The sequence below is a fragment of the Ascaphus truei genome, chromosome 8, assembly GCF_040206685.1.
Source record: "Ascaphus truei isolate aAscTru1 chromosome 8, aAscTru1.hap1, whole genome shotgun sequence".
Classification (NCBI taxonomy): domain Eukaryota; kingdom Metazoa; phylum Chordata; class Amphibia; order Anura; family Ascaphidae; genus Ascaphus; species Ascaphus truei.
The window spans coordinates 28098375-28113361 of NC_134490.1; the positions used below are offsets into that span (position 1 = coordinate 28098375).

The window sequence follows — 14987 nt, forward strand, 5'->3', positions numbered from 1 at the left end:
CTATGGCTCCCCGGATTGGTTACCGCTATGAAACCCCCCCAGTGGCCTCGCCACTCGCAACACGGACCCTGGGCTATGGCTCCCCGGACTGGTTACCGCTATGAACCCCCCAGCTGTCTCGTGCCACTAATTCACAACAGGACCCTGGGCTATGGCTCCCCGGATTGGTTACCGCTATGAAACCCCCCAGCTGTCCCTATCTTCCCTTCTGTTCCCCAGTTGCTAACTAAAGTAAGTGACAGGTTCCCTATCCTGAGGGCTATCCCTGGCAACACTTACACTACTGGGGGACTCAGGGCTATATTGGGCCAAGGGGGTGCTGGCCTAGTACAGGGAGTCACTCGCTCCTGTACCCTACCTCCTTCCCTTGACTGCTCCTTCCTCAGACTGACAACGTAGCTGCAAGCCCGCCAAATGTATCCACTTGCTCTCCTGGCAGTCCTGCAGCCCTATTGGCTCCTATGAGGCACCTGGTGCCTGTCTCCCTATGCCTCCTGGGAATTGTAGTCCCAAGGCCCTTACTGTAACATTGGGGCCGCGTGCGCGCCTTCCCTGTGCTTACACTAACCCCTAATGGCCGCCGCAATCTCTCCCTACCTCTCGCGCGACTATCTCGGGCCGCCGGGGACTCTCTGCGCATGCGCGAACCGGCGCAACATGGCGGCGCCCTGTGCAAGAGCTGCCGGAGATCTCCTGCACTCCGGCGAGCTCCCTCCTCGGCCCCCACCCTCCTGAATGGCCGTCGGGTCTGCCGCTTGCCGCTGGCAGTACCCGACAGCGTCCGTGACCACGGAGGCGCCCGGGGGGGTCGCAGGGGGAAAAAGATGACCTGGCTACACCTGTATAAAGCAACAAAATGTTATGGTTATTTTTATTTGTATGTATGTATGTATTGTACATCGTTTTTACCTTATACAGATGTAGCCAGACTAAAATTCCCTGGGGAAAAAAAGGCATTTTGCTGCAGCTCTGGAAGTGAAAGCCACTGGCATACACGGCAGCTCCATGATACTTTAGTGGCTTTCTTTCCGCTAGCGTGACATGGCCTGACCTTAGTGCTGCCACATCTATACCAAGCAAGGGATCCGCTGGGGCTGTCCCGGCACTCCAAGCTATGGGGATCCCCCAGCTCCCTAGAGTTTTTGTCCCGGAAAAAAATAAATAAATATGACCACTGGGGTCAACCTCTCCCTAGTAGTCAATATAAAGCCTTGAGATGACATTGCAGCTTTCGATTGGGTTACCCCACAGCCATCGTTGTTCCTTGCAGGTATTTGGCAAATGTAAAAAATATATATCTTGTCGAACAAGGGTCCCCCAGAGTTTAGATCTGGGGGTTCAGCTCCAGAAGATCCCCTAGTTCATATAAAGTAAAAAATAAAAACTTGATTTTTGTGTTTGTGGGGGGGGGGGGGGGGGGCAATTGTTGCTTTAAATAATGCCTGATGTAACTGACTAGAACGATCATATTTGCTAGTTCGATATAAAAGTTCTATTTACACTGTTCCTTTTTATACATGTTTTCCTAGCTGGGTGTGAGCATCAGCTTTTGAGTGCAGAAGGGACCATTGCAAGCCCAAGCTGGCCGGATAAATACCCCAGCCGGAAAGAGTGCGTCTGGGACATTTCTGCGACCGCAGGTCATCGAGTCAAACTTGTAAGTGATGGTTCTGTTAAGGAATTAAAAAAAAAAAAAACATGACTCGTTAAATATAATACAATTTCATACTTGTATAATTTGTAAGAAACATTGAGACCATTTTCCCCCCATCAACCTGGTAAAAATCCATTTGACCAAAATTATTTGGAGGCAAATAAGCTTTATGGAGTTTAATATTATAAAAAGGGTTGTGTTGTATATAATTGCACGGATGTAGTTTTACATTAAATGTTTGATTACAGATTTATCAGTAACGATCCATACATATAAACAGTCTAATAATATATTTATGAAAAAAATATATATTTTTAAATAGCGATTTAATTTGTTATTATTAAATGCATATTTATTGTCTAATTATTCATACACATGGTGTGTGTATGAATAATTATATATAATATATATATTTAAATTATGCATTAGTTGTTATTTTTATTCATTTTTAAAGCATATATTTTTAAAGTAGTTCATTCATATATTTTCTATTAATGTTTAGTATTTAGTAATAATATGTTTAAATTGTATGATTATTCATTATTATTTTTCTTGATTTATAATTCCTTTTATAAGAGTTTTTGTTCAGGTTTTTTATAATTAGTGTGCCATAATATGCTACGTGAATGTTCGGGTAACCTAGCAACCCGCAGGGTATAAATCACCACTTGTGTGAGTAGACATCAATACTCCTTTGAAGAAGTCGCCGAAGACTGACAACGCGTCAGGAAAGAAGCGGCGTCACTACATAATCACTACAGGATGAGTTGGATCGCGGCCGGATCGCGTCCTGTGCTGCCGGAGGCTGAGGGTGCTAGTTGTTACTACAGCAGCTCTTCACACTACAATTGAATGACCGGTGTTTGTGCCGCAAATCTTCAAACCCCCAGCTGATCCTGGGATCCACAATGCTGCATATACACAGCCTGGACTTCAACCGAGGACTTCCAGAGTTGGCGGTGACATTATTCATATATATATATATATATATATATTTGGTCTATATATATATAGAACACACAAAAGGAGAAGTTGCTCAACACATAATATATAAGGTTAACTCAAGCCCTTTAATAAAACTAACTATAAGGGTAAAATAAAATATATATCCCAATTAAAGTCAGTATATAAATTAAATAGGACCTGATGGTGCTAGGGGATAGTGAAAACTATATAAGACACACAGATGAAAAGAACAAAGACAATCCCCTTAGTAGCACTCTAAATTACACCTAAACTAATCTATAAGATAAAGATGGTTAAAAAGAAACAGATGCTCCGCCAATTCAGAAAAAATGAACAAGATTTTATTGATTAAACAACAAGACACACTAACTTAAAAACATAAAAATATTTTTATGTTTTTAAGTTAGTGTGTCTTGTTGTTTAATCAATAAAATCTTGTTCATTTTTTCTGAATTGGCGGAGCATCTGTTTCTTTTTAACCATCTTTATCTTATAGATTAGTTTAGGTGTAATTTAGAGTGCTACTAAGGGGATTGTCTTTGTTCTTTTCATCTGTGTGTCTTATATATATATATATATATATATATATATATATATATATATATATATATATATATATATATATATATATATATAATCAAAAAATAAATAGATGATACCGTTCTGTGGCTAACGAAATGCTTTTATTTGTGCGAGCTTTCGAGATACACTGATCTCTTCTTCCGGCGATGTTACAATGAATCGTTCTGATCTGAGGGTTGCCATACTCAAAGGTAATCTTAAAACCCCGAAAGAGAGACGGTTGCATGAATACAAATTTATGCAACTGTTCGGGACACTTAGCAGTGGCCTAAACAGAGATCGAAATTTTATGAGTCATTACTGACACTAGCGAACTCTCTTCCCATGAGCGCTAAAGGCCATGTCTGTACATACTGTGCTATATGTATGCACACACAGCTGTCTCTCACACATAATAATACTCCTTATTTTTCCATCCATATACACCAATAGGGACCACATAGTATCCACACACTTTTAGTTGTGCTACAAACTCTCACATTTCCACACCCACCCACACCATTTATATCCCTCTCACTCCACACACACCTTGTGTAGAGCACTGTTTATACTGTGGGCTCTCCATTCATTTTTATTCACACTGATACACATACACAATCTTTCTTCACTTGCTTTCAGTTACCCTTTGACACCTCTAGCCATAAAACACATCCACACCGGGGGAAGGAGAAGCACAGATAACATTCCAAGAGACACTGTTTTTAAGTTATCCTTGCTTCATTCATTGTAACATCGCCGGAAGAAGAGATCAGTGTATCTCGAAAGCTCGCACAAATGCATTTCGTTAGCCACAGAACGGTATCATCTATTTATTTTTTGATTATTGAAGCTCGGCTAACACGGTACTGATACCTCTACATGTATATATATATATATATATATATATATATATATATATATATATATATATATATATATCCTTCCCTATTCTTTTATTAAATGTGCAAACTTTTTTACGCTATGGGCTGTGCGCTGTCTCCCTTTTTTTCTTTATATATAGATATATATCTATATATCTATATATCTATATATATATAGGCAATACGATACCGTGTGGATGAATATCAGAGGCAGCACTCCAGAAAGTAGTCAAAAGATTTGTATTAGTGAGACATCATATCCTAATATCTATATATATATATCTATCAATATCCCTCTTTCCCTGTGGCCTAAGTGATGGGACTGCAAGGACAGAGTTGTGGCAGGGTCCTCCTAAAGCTGAGTTTTCCGTTAACAGGCGACGGTGGTAGTCGGGCGGCAGACTGTGGATGTGTTCTAGACTGGTGTAGGGCCTTGAGAGTATTGTCCTCACGTACTTAATGGCTGGTTGCCATTATGAGGATGTTCAGCGGAAAGTGGGTTCCCACTTTCGGCCTATTTGCTGGACTTTAGCAAAACCCGGGAGGGACCTGAGTCGGTCAAGGACTTCTCGAGGGGTAGTGTCAAATGGCACGTCTCCCACCGCGGCCATGTGGTGGGAGACTCGTTGAGTTCCAGGGCCCAGTCGCGGACCTGTTGCTTGGAAGGGGAGAACATGGTATATTTTTTCTTTTAATTTGCATTACTGAGTTGGCACCCCAGGCCTGAATCTCATTAGCGCCTCCAAATGTAGCCCTCTTTCTCTGTGGCCTAAGGGACTACGCTTGCTGCGGTTACCTGAGTGGCAAACAGGAGGCCTGATCCTCCGCCACTGGGAGCCTGGCTGTACACGTTCGCTAGTACACAGCACCTCCACTTGAGAGAGCTCCTAATGCAGTAGAATAGCCTCTAACAGGAACCCACCAATAACAGATAAGAATACGCACACACAGTATAGCTAACTTATCTTTACTGGCATGTAACGGATAACGTTGATAATAACGAGGGCATACCAGGCCGCACCCAGACCTTATTCCGCCTCACCGTAACACCACTCTACTGGAACCCCTAAAGTACTGGAGTGCCTGGGCACTCAACCCGTGTCCACAGACCAGTCCTTCCTCAAAGAGCGTGTGTGGGATAGCGCTACCAACAGTGTGTATGGCCGATGGTGCACATGGATATAATACCTCCCTGGTCTCAGTCCAGACCAGGCCAACTGAGCAGTTGAGTCCGTGGATCTGCAACATGGTCCCACGCCGCGATCTGACAGATCCTCTATCACTCTGATCTGCAGACGATTGCCTCTGGAGGGGACTCCAGCCGGAGTATGTACTGTATGCCTGGATCTGGTCCCAGACGGCAGGCTATGCTTCACAGCATGGTGTAGTCACTGTCTCCCTGACACTATACAATGCTGGAGAAGCAGTCCTATCTTTGGGCCTTCCCTTGCAGCATACACAAGTACAGTGAGTCTGGGCCTAGCTGGGACCTGGGGGAAATATGGCCAAGTCCAGCGGAGCACAGCTCCCTGGACATTACCTATTTCTTCTACATCCTGCTCCCGACTGCCTTGCGGTGCAAAGTGCACCAATTGTATCTACTTTGGAGCTCCGTGGGTCCAGCAGCCTTATTGGCTATGCTGGCCCATGTGACCAGCAGCCCCTGAGGCTGCTGGGATGTGTAGTGCCGCGTGCAGCCTTATTCTAAGATGGAATGCGCAACTGATCAATGCACATGCACAAGGTCCGAAATGGCGACACACGCTGCCCGGCACTGCCCCGGGGGCTCTGGTAGCTCCCTTCGCCCTGTCGGCAGACTCTCCTCATCCCGCATCCGCACCGGAGAGTAAGGGGAAGCCCCGATCGCCGCCGGAGCCAGCCACAGCCTCCACCTTTTCCTGCAGCGAGGTAAGGGGGACCACATATTTATGTTCATTAAACATTCATATTGTATATGTATTCGAAAATCTGTACATTTGTGTTCATATACTCCAAGAAAGGTTTCCGGCAGCAATTACATTTCCATAATAAATTGACAGTCTTGGGCCCCTTCTCAATGTGCTATGACAGTGCTTCCCTGTACTTGAAATAATGGAACTAAATATTTTCTCTAGTCTGGAGAAGATGCTTCAGAGCATATTGAATAAGGACCTTAGGAAGGACATGAATTTCAGTTTTTTTCCATAAAGATCATAGAAATGTTATATATCTCATCAAACTTACCTGTATCTTAGAGGCAATCCAAGCGGGCAACTTTTCTTTACATAGGATTGAAGCAGGGAGTCAACGGAGCTCAACCCTATTAATTTCAACACTAGTTCAAAAGGTACTAGAGTAAACATATTCTACATTCATTCATAAGTATGGAATTCAGAATGTGACATGCAGCTTTCCAATCTCATTTATCTGCCTAATAACAAAAATTCAAATTGTGTTGTTAAAAAAAAAAAATTAAAAAAGGAATATCTTTGAAATGAAAACCACAAGATACCAAGATGTTAACCAGGGTTTTTAAATTAATTGAATTCTGAATCTGGACGTGATTAATTCTGTGTGTGTTTCATTGAACAATAGAATGCCATGTGTAGAATTAATATTTAAAAGGTTCTTTTTAGGTGTTCTGCTGCTTGACTTTTACATTATGAAGATTTGATCCTTACAGGTGTTCAATGATTTTGAAATAGAACAGCATCAAGAATGCGCTTATGATCATCTTGAATTGTATGATGGACCCAACAGCAAGTCCCCTATTCTTGGTCGTTTTTGTGGCAGCAAGAAGCCTGACCCTGTGGTTGCATCGACAAACAATATGTTCCTGCGGTTCTACTCTGATGCATCTGTGCAAAGGAAAGGATTTCAGGCAAAGTATAACACAGGTACTGTAGGTGGATCTTACATATTGGTAAGAGATAACTTTATTATTATCGTTTATTTGTAAATTAGACCGGCAGAGTTCTTTTAGATACAGTGATAAAGCTGGTAAAATGCTCTCTAAACATGGTAAAGATGTCTTTTAAAAGAAAATGGGACATGCACCACAAATTTCAACAAGGCTGTTAAGGTACTTCCGAATTCATTTTCTAAGCTTTATAGCCAGGACCCTATAGACACTTCTAAGCCACCTGAATTTTAAGAATCTTTAAAGGTTCCTCCTAAGCTCTGAAATTACCAAATGCTCACATTGAAGTAGAGAAGGTCATGGGTACAATTAGGAAAACATAAGAATTCTATGGACCAAGGTCCTTTATAGCTTTACTGCTGAGTTTTATAAAGCCCTTAATGGCATAATAGTTCCATTGTTGACTGAACTTTATACTACTTTATTATTTTTTTTTTTTTAAGCCCACGTTCAACTATTTTCAGCCAAGCTTATGTCGGACTGATTCATAGAAAAAATAGAGATCCTTAAGACCCTGCCTCTAATTACCCCTTTTCACTTTAAATTGTGATTAGAAAATATTTACACAAATTCTAGCAAATATTTGATAGCTTTTTTTTGCCTGATATTTCTTCGTCTGATCAAACTGATTTTGTACTGTGGTTTGTAGAACCTCTGCGTCAAATATCCCAAAAAAAAGGTTATTTCCGCAGTTCGATGTGATTGGAATAATGAAACATCCTTGAAGGATTTTTAGATATGCTTGTATTATAAGTTTAGACCAGTGTTTTTCAACCAGGGTTCCTAGGGACCCTCGGCTTCCCCGGGTATCACTAAAGGGCTCCCTGCAATTTTCTGGTCACCCCTGATCCTACAACTATTTGGCCGAGCGGGTGAACCTCTCTCTTCTGTTACTTGACGCAAATAATCACTTTATTTTCCTTTCAATAACGCGAAGACAAATGAAAGATCTCAAACAAGGATGTGTACACCTTTTTACAAAATCAGGCATTACATGAATTGCCTGCAACAAAGATTGTCGTCTATAGTCAGGATCTTCTCTTAGATTTTATTAAAAAGATTTCTTTTTTTTTACTAGATTAATCATGTCTTTACTAATGTAAAAGATGAGAAACTATGGTTGCTGACTGTGGAAATGGGAGATATTTCAGATATCCTCAATGGTTACAAATCCAGCAGGAACATTTTTTGATAGAGCCAAAGTACATTTTTTTTTTTTAAAGATTCTATTCCCTGATACATACATTCTCCAAAATCTATTCCCTGATACACAAATTACATTCCGTGTGTGCAAGTAGGCCATGATTTTTGGAAATACTCTCAAATGGAAGGAGATCCTTCCCTAGTGCTCCAGTATTCATGTATGTCTGATGTAAAATACAGTGTCAATATATGGATGAACGGTCTCTGTGTTTGGGGACACGTATAAATGACAGTTGTGCTATAACATTTCCTGGCGCCCATTATTATACTACCTTTCTACCGCATCGCCCAGCTGCCTGAATTCCAGCCCCCTGAGTCAAGGTAAACCATGCGCAGTAGCCATATAATACACAATGATGTACTGTAACCTCCCTAGGACGCCGGGCAGGAAGGGTTACATCAGTTAGCTGAAAGTAAGGCAATTCTGACAAACTGGAATACATCTGTACCATCTACCATGACTGCAGGTGGATACATTGGCTTGGAATCTTCTCTCTGCAGAATGAATGGAGGCATGTTGTGACCTACTGTAGATGCTACATCAAAACAATCTTTAAAAGAATGGTCATGTGCATTAGAAAAGTGCATCACTCTGTGCAGGTTAGAGGGTTCCAGCATTTCTGCCAAGCCAAGTGATATCTAGGATTGCAATTATTGAAAGTGCAATATGGACAGGAAATATTTTAGAAGTAAATGCACAGACTCATACGCGTATTGTTGCAGTATATTTATTAAATGCTGATTTTGGTCAGTTTGTTTTTATATCAATTTTTTTTTTAAATCAGTCACAAGGATCTCCAGCAATTCACTGTAGACAATTCTGCTTATTTGTTTCTACCAGATGATACATAATTGTACTTAACTGTATGTTTACGGAGATACGTGATCACCGATTGGATGTGATTTAGTCATATCTTTTTTTTTTTTTAAATAATTTTAAAAAATGGACAAAGAGAAGGACCGGTTCAGTGGTAAAAATACTACTTTGGAAGTGGGTAAACATGGTATAAGTAGGGTTTCCCGGTGTCCAGTATTCAACCGGACTGTCCTGTATTTGGACACGCTGTCCAGTAAAAAATTTGAAGTAATACTGAGCATGTATGTGTCCGGTATTACCTCTCTGGACATAGTGACCTGACTGGCTTGAGTGGGATTTTCCTGAGCTGGGCTGTTGCTAGGGGGCTGGGCAGCTTTCTCCCTCCTGATTGGCTGCATTACACAGCAGCAGCCAATTAGGAGGAGGTGTCAGGGCCCTGGGGGGTGGGGCCAAACAGAGGAGGAAACAGCATGGAGAGGTGTGTGTGTGTGTGTGTGTGTGTGTGTGTGTGTGTGTGTGTGTGTGTGTGTGTCGGGGGCATGTCGGGGGCATCACACCTTTCACCATTGTGTCTAGTATTTTTGGAGAAACCACTTGGCAGCCCAAACTTCAGCATGATATGTGACCTCGGCAAAGTCGCACTGCAATGTGTTGCTAACCCCTGGCAGTGAATATATCGTACATGAAAAAGTAACAAAAATACAAAATATTCTTAATCAACCATATTGGCATCTCATTGTTTATACAAATCTCTTATGATGGGAAATAACTTTTTAATGTTCTTGCACTATTATTTTTGTTCCCCTCTAGAATGCGGAGGAAGGCTGAAGGCCGAAATTCAAACAAGGGATCTTTTTTCGCATGCCCAGTTTGGTGATAACAATTACCCGCTGCAGTCTAACTGCGATTGGGTTATTGTAGCTGAAGATGGTTATGGAGTAGAATTAATCTTTCAGACGTTTGAAATAGAGGAAGAAGCAGACTGTGGTTATGACTACATGGAAATCTACGACGGCTATGACAGCACTGCTCCTAGACTTGGGAGATTTTGTGGTTCAGGGGTACGTTTTTCATACCACAAGATGTTTTGAGATTTACACAGTTTTAAGTTATATTTCCAAAGCGAAAGAATGGAGTTCCACTTACTGGGAATATGCTACGGCTGTCGGCCATGTTACTATTAAAGGTCATAGGCCTTTATTGCAATTTTTAAACACGCGAGTCAGAGATGATATTGCCTTGGAGATGATGGATGTGTTTAGCAGTTCTTTAGGGACGGGTATTAATGACAGGTGAAAGGATGAGGAATCCAATAGACTACACAGCATTAAATAACCCATACTTCACTGCATCATCCGAACCACCCCTAATTAACCAGATGCCATCACACACGACTGGCATCTCACCATTTGCCTGGGCAGAAGGGGACCTAAACTAGATTAAAAGTAGTTTGATGGGAGTTGTTTCTGGAACTCTGATTGTGCCCATTCTGGCACTATCGCATGGAAGCGGCAATTAACTTCAATGGTTGTTTTCAGAGCAATAGTGCCCCAATTGTCATTACTCCAGTCGGTGGCGTACCTAGACATGTGCGGGCTCCCGGGCAAAATGTTTATATTGCGTTTGCCGTGTATGCGTGATGGACACTTGCCGGTTACTCGTGCGCATGCACGGTTGATAAGTGCCGATCACGCATGTGCGGTCGGTGAGCGCAGACTGCGCATGCGTGACATTTGTCTCAGTTTTTGCCGGGACCAATATGGATTGGTCACCCTAGAGAGTGGGCCCCCTGACTCCAGTTCAATGATAACCCCATAAGTGTCAAAAATGCTATTCATAGAATAGAAAAATAAATCATATAGCCCGAGCTGAAATAAACCGACACGTGATTCTTCACCAACAGTCAGAGGCACAGAAAGTGCTCCCTGATATTGGCATGTTCAAGTCGGGAGAAGAGCAGTACACCTGGGTGAGCCATGGTAGTCACTGTTATTGTAGACTTAGAGAAGGGTTAGCAGTCATCATTTTTACATCCTTGTATTACAAAAAAAAATATGTTGGAGATTCTAACTGTGTAACTTCATATTATGCTAGTATACTACCTACCTGTTATAACATGTTTACCTTATATGTACGGTGATGAACTTCATTCATTGTTTTCATCTTTGACCAAACTTAGAAATGAAATTATCTAAAAAGAAACACTTTGGCGCTTATGTTAAATGAGCAGGGAGGGGAGGTATCTAATCTGTGTGCTTTCTCCTTGTTGTAAATATTATACATCAGGTTGTTCTCTCATAACTTATCTGTTACGGTTGGAGGAAAGGAGATTTCACCAGCAACAAAGGAAAGGGTTCTACATAGAAAGGGCAGCTAAAATGTGGAATTCATTACCCATGGAGATTAATGCAGATACAATAGATATCTTAAAGAAAATGTTGGACATCTTGTTAGAAAGGAAAGGTATACAGGGATATACCAAATAAGTAAACATTTGAAGGATGTTGATCCAGGGAGAAATCTGATTGCCATTATTGGAGTCAGTAAGGAATTTATTCTTCCTTTATGAGACATCGTTGGATAATGTTTCACTGGGTTTTTTTGTTTGCCTTCCTCTGGATCAATATAGTGAAAATACAAATATAGGATACGCAGCTGTCTAAAATTAACATAGGTTGAATTTGATGGACATGTCGTTTTTGCAACCTCATCTACTATGTAACTGAAGCTGCATACTGCATCTTAGGCCCGGGCCATAGAGGGGTGAGGAGATCCGAGCCGCGCTGATGCTCGCCTGCTGAAATCTGCGCGATTTCATGCCCATGCAGGCGAGCCAGCGGGCGCGATCGGAGGCGGGGGGAGACTGAGGGAGGCGGGGCAGTGACGTCGCTGGGCCAATCGCCCGCGACGCACTGACATCGACGGCGCCGTGACGTTGACACTGCTGTGCTGTGATTGGAGGTTTTCAGCCGACAGCGCGCTGAAAAACAGCTTGGCGCTCGGCTGAAAACTCCAACTCGTCAGCACGCCTGCGGACGCTCGCGTGAGCCCCCTCTCAAGGCATCCTCATTGAGCATGCAGGGGCTCAGCGCTGAGCGTCCGCACGGCTCAGCACGGCCTGTCCTTCTATGGACTCAGCCTTAGAACTCTGAATTTCCCCCAATTACTAATCTCCATACTTTATATGAACACACACTAAGTTAATGAGTAGATTTCTCCCATTTACATGTCTTACAAGTTTCCTCCATAAATGTACTCACAAAAATGCCCTTCTTTGAATCTCTTCAGCCCCCGGAAGAAATATATTCAGCTGGAGATTCCATCATGATACGTTTGCATACAGACGACACCATCAACAAGAAGGGTTTTCATGGCCGATACACCAGCACAAAATTTCAAGATGCACTACACATGCGGAAATGATTTTCGTCCTTATGATACGTCTAAAACGCTCATCTTGGAAAACATCAATCGTCTTGGACCCGTGTGCGACGGATTACAAGCAGTACACGTTTCTGTAATTAAAGTCTGAATGCAGTCTGTAAGATATGCATACCAATGTGGATCCAAATTTTATAGCATGCTGTTTTTTTTTTTTGTTTTTTTTGTGCCAATATACCAAGGAGCAAATATGTTAGTATAATATATACAGTGTAGTTTACATTCCTTCGAAGTGAAACTTCTCCACGGACTAAGAGTGAAAATGTCTACAGCAGGTAACAAACACCTATGCTGTAAAAAAAAAACCTTCAATGAATTATTCTACTAAAGGAGCCACTGGTGAGTTATTTTGCATATGGTTTATTAGCCCAATCAAATGTGGCTTTTTTTGAATGGGGTAATCCCATGTTGGACCAACATAATGATATGTATAACATCTGCCCTGCCAGCGGGCACTAAATTAGTTAATAGGTTTGAACTGGGTCCTTGGTGTATTTTTCTGACAAGTATAAGTGTATTCTAAATAATGTATGAAATGACTCACTTTATTTATGACATAAACGCAGAAGAGCTGTAATTGTCAATATTATTTGCTCCGTTTTATTCATAAGATAATTATTATTTATGCACACCCCTTGCACTTCTACTTGTTTGGAATATAGTTTTTAAAAGCATCAAACGGCTAGTTTTAACCGATTTAAACATACTTCTACCATTAATTGAGTTTGGTCCCATGTGGAACTGCACATTTGGATATACTTGAGATTCTGCCATCCATGCATATATAAACATAAATGATTATATTATAGTATTGGAAATGATGCAATTGTAGACATACACATGACCTTAAAAGTTTGTATATAAACATGAGTTTATACTGCCACCTATTGGGCAGACATAGGTTTGGACGTCAACCCATATCCTTTATCTAAATGGTATAGTTCAGGGGTGCCCAACTCCAGTCCTCAAGCTCCTTCCCTGCTCCCCCCACCCCCCCCAACAGGTCAGGTTTTCAGGATATCCCTGCTTCAGCACAGGTGGCTCCATCAGTCCCAGCCTCAGCACATGCTGCTCAATCAGAGGCTCAGTCCTCGTCTGAGCCTCTGATTGAGCCACTTGCGCTGAAGCTGGGATATCCTGAAAGCCTGACCTGTTGCGGGGGCCTTTAGGACTGGAATTGAGCCCCCCTGGTACAGTTCACCCGTGTTTCCCATTTTTGTCATTTACACGATGCTTCTTTATTAGTATTTTTTTTTTTACTTTTAAAGTATGTAAATATTGTCACTTGCAAATGTAAATACAATATTTTAATTGAACTGATATTAGCCTGTGCAATGCTTAAGACTAATACAGCTACCCAGCCACTTTCTTACATGTCCCTTGGGGCCATTTTATTTATTGGCTTTGCTACCTAATGTATGTTAGGCGAGTTTAGAGTCATGTAATTAACAAGTAAAACATTGTAGGCAGCCAATTCTCACTGTCAAATGAATACAGATGTATTTTTATGGAATGAAATGATTACTTATAGGAAGCTAGACCTAAATCCCACTCTTTTGTCTATAAGGGAATTTTAATGACCACTTTTATTTTTTTTTATTACTGTATAAAAATGTAATTTTTTTGACACATCATTAAAATAATGATAATAAAATTGTTTCAATGCCAAACAGTGGACGGGCCTAAATCACAGGAATAATAACAATAATAGTAGTAGTTTGTAAATGGGCAGAAGTGTCTGAATTATTCCTTTTTATTGCAGAGATTCCCAGCAGAGGGTTCTCGAATCCCAGGGGGTTTGGGAGGCGGGGGGAGGAGAGGGAGGGGTTGTCACTCAGGTGTCTCGAAGGGGGATCGCCTACACTCCCACCAGTTTAAATTATTCCTTTGCTCACAACAAGTGGTGGTGGTGGTGGTGGTATTGGTGGTGGTGGTGGTATTGGTGGTGGTGGTGGTATTGGTGGTGGTGGTGGTATTGGTGGTGGTATTGGTGGTGGTGGTGGTATTGGTGGTGGTGGTGGTATTGGTGGTGGTGGTGGTGGTATTGGTGGTGGTGGTGGTGGTGGTATTGGTGGTGGTGGTGGTATTGGTATTGGTATTGGTATTGGTATTGATTTTATAGTGCACATACGGAGAGGCTAGTGAGCAAACATCAGAGGGCACCGCGAGGTGTTTAGTGTGACCTGGGACTATCAGATGTGGAGTGCCTGTAGCCGGAGGAGATGTAGCTGAAGGGCACACGGTGTGCAGTCATCATATCCGGTTTACAGAGAGAACGGAGATTCCAGGTTCGGCTTGCACAGTGAGAGAGGCACCCAACTTGTCACACAAGCTCCGTTGGATCCGTACTGCAGTGTTGGGGTTTGAGATTTTGCTCATAAATGCTGATGTTCTAGCTATGTTTTTGAGTGCACATTTTATATTATTCCAGTGCTATAAAAATTGTTGAAACTTTAATACACTAGGAGTGCGCCTGTTTTCTTTTTGTTTTTTCGTTGATATATATATATATATATATATATATATATATATATATATATATATATATATATATATATATATATA

The 14987-nt window shown here is 41.6% G+C and overlaps 1 protein-coding gene across 1 annotated transcript in view; it reads left to right on the forward strand.

Annotated features, from left to right (window-relative positions):
* TLL2 (tolloid like 2) overlaps window positions 1-14094 on the forward strand; it is a 194584-nt gene extending 180490 nt beyond the window's left edge. The window contains exons 18-21 of the mRNA XM_075611010.1: window positions 1530-1657; window positions 6725-6938; window positions 9792-10042; window positions 12270-14094. Coding sequence (XP_075467125.1) covers window positions 1530-1657; window positions 6725-6938; window positions 9792-10042; window positions 12270-12404 — 728 coding nt within the window. The 3' untranslated portion in view covers window positions 12405-14094. The remainder of the gene's footprint in view (window positions 1-1529; window positions 1658-6724; window positions 6939-9791; window positions 10043-12269) is intronic.
* The last annotated feature ends 893 nt before the right edge of the window (window positions 14095-14987 follow it).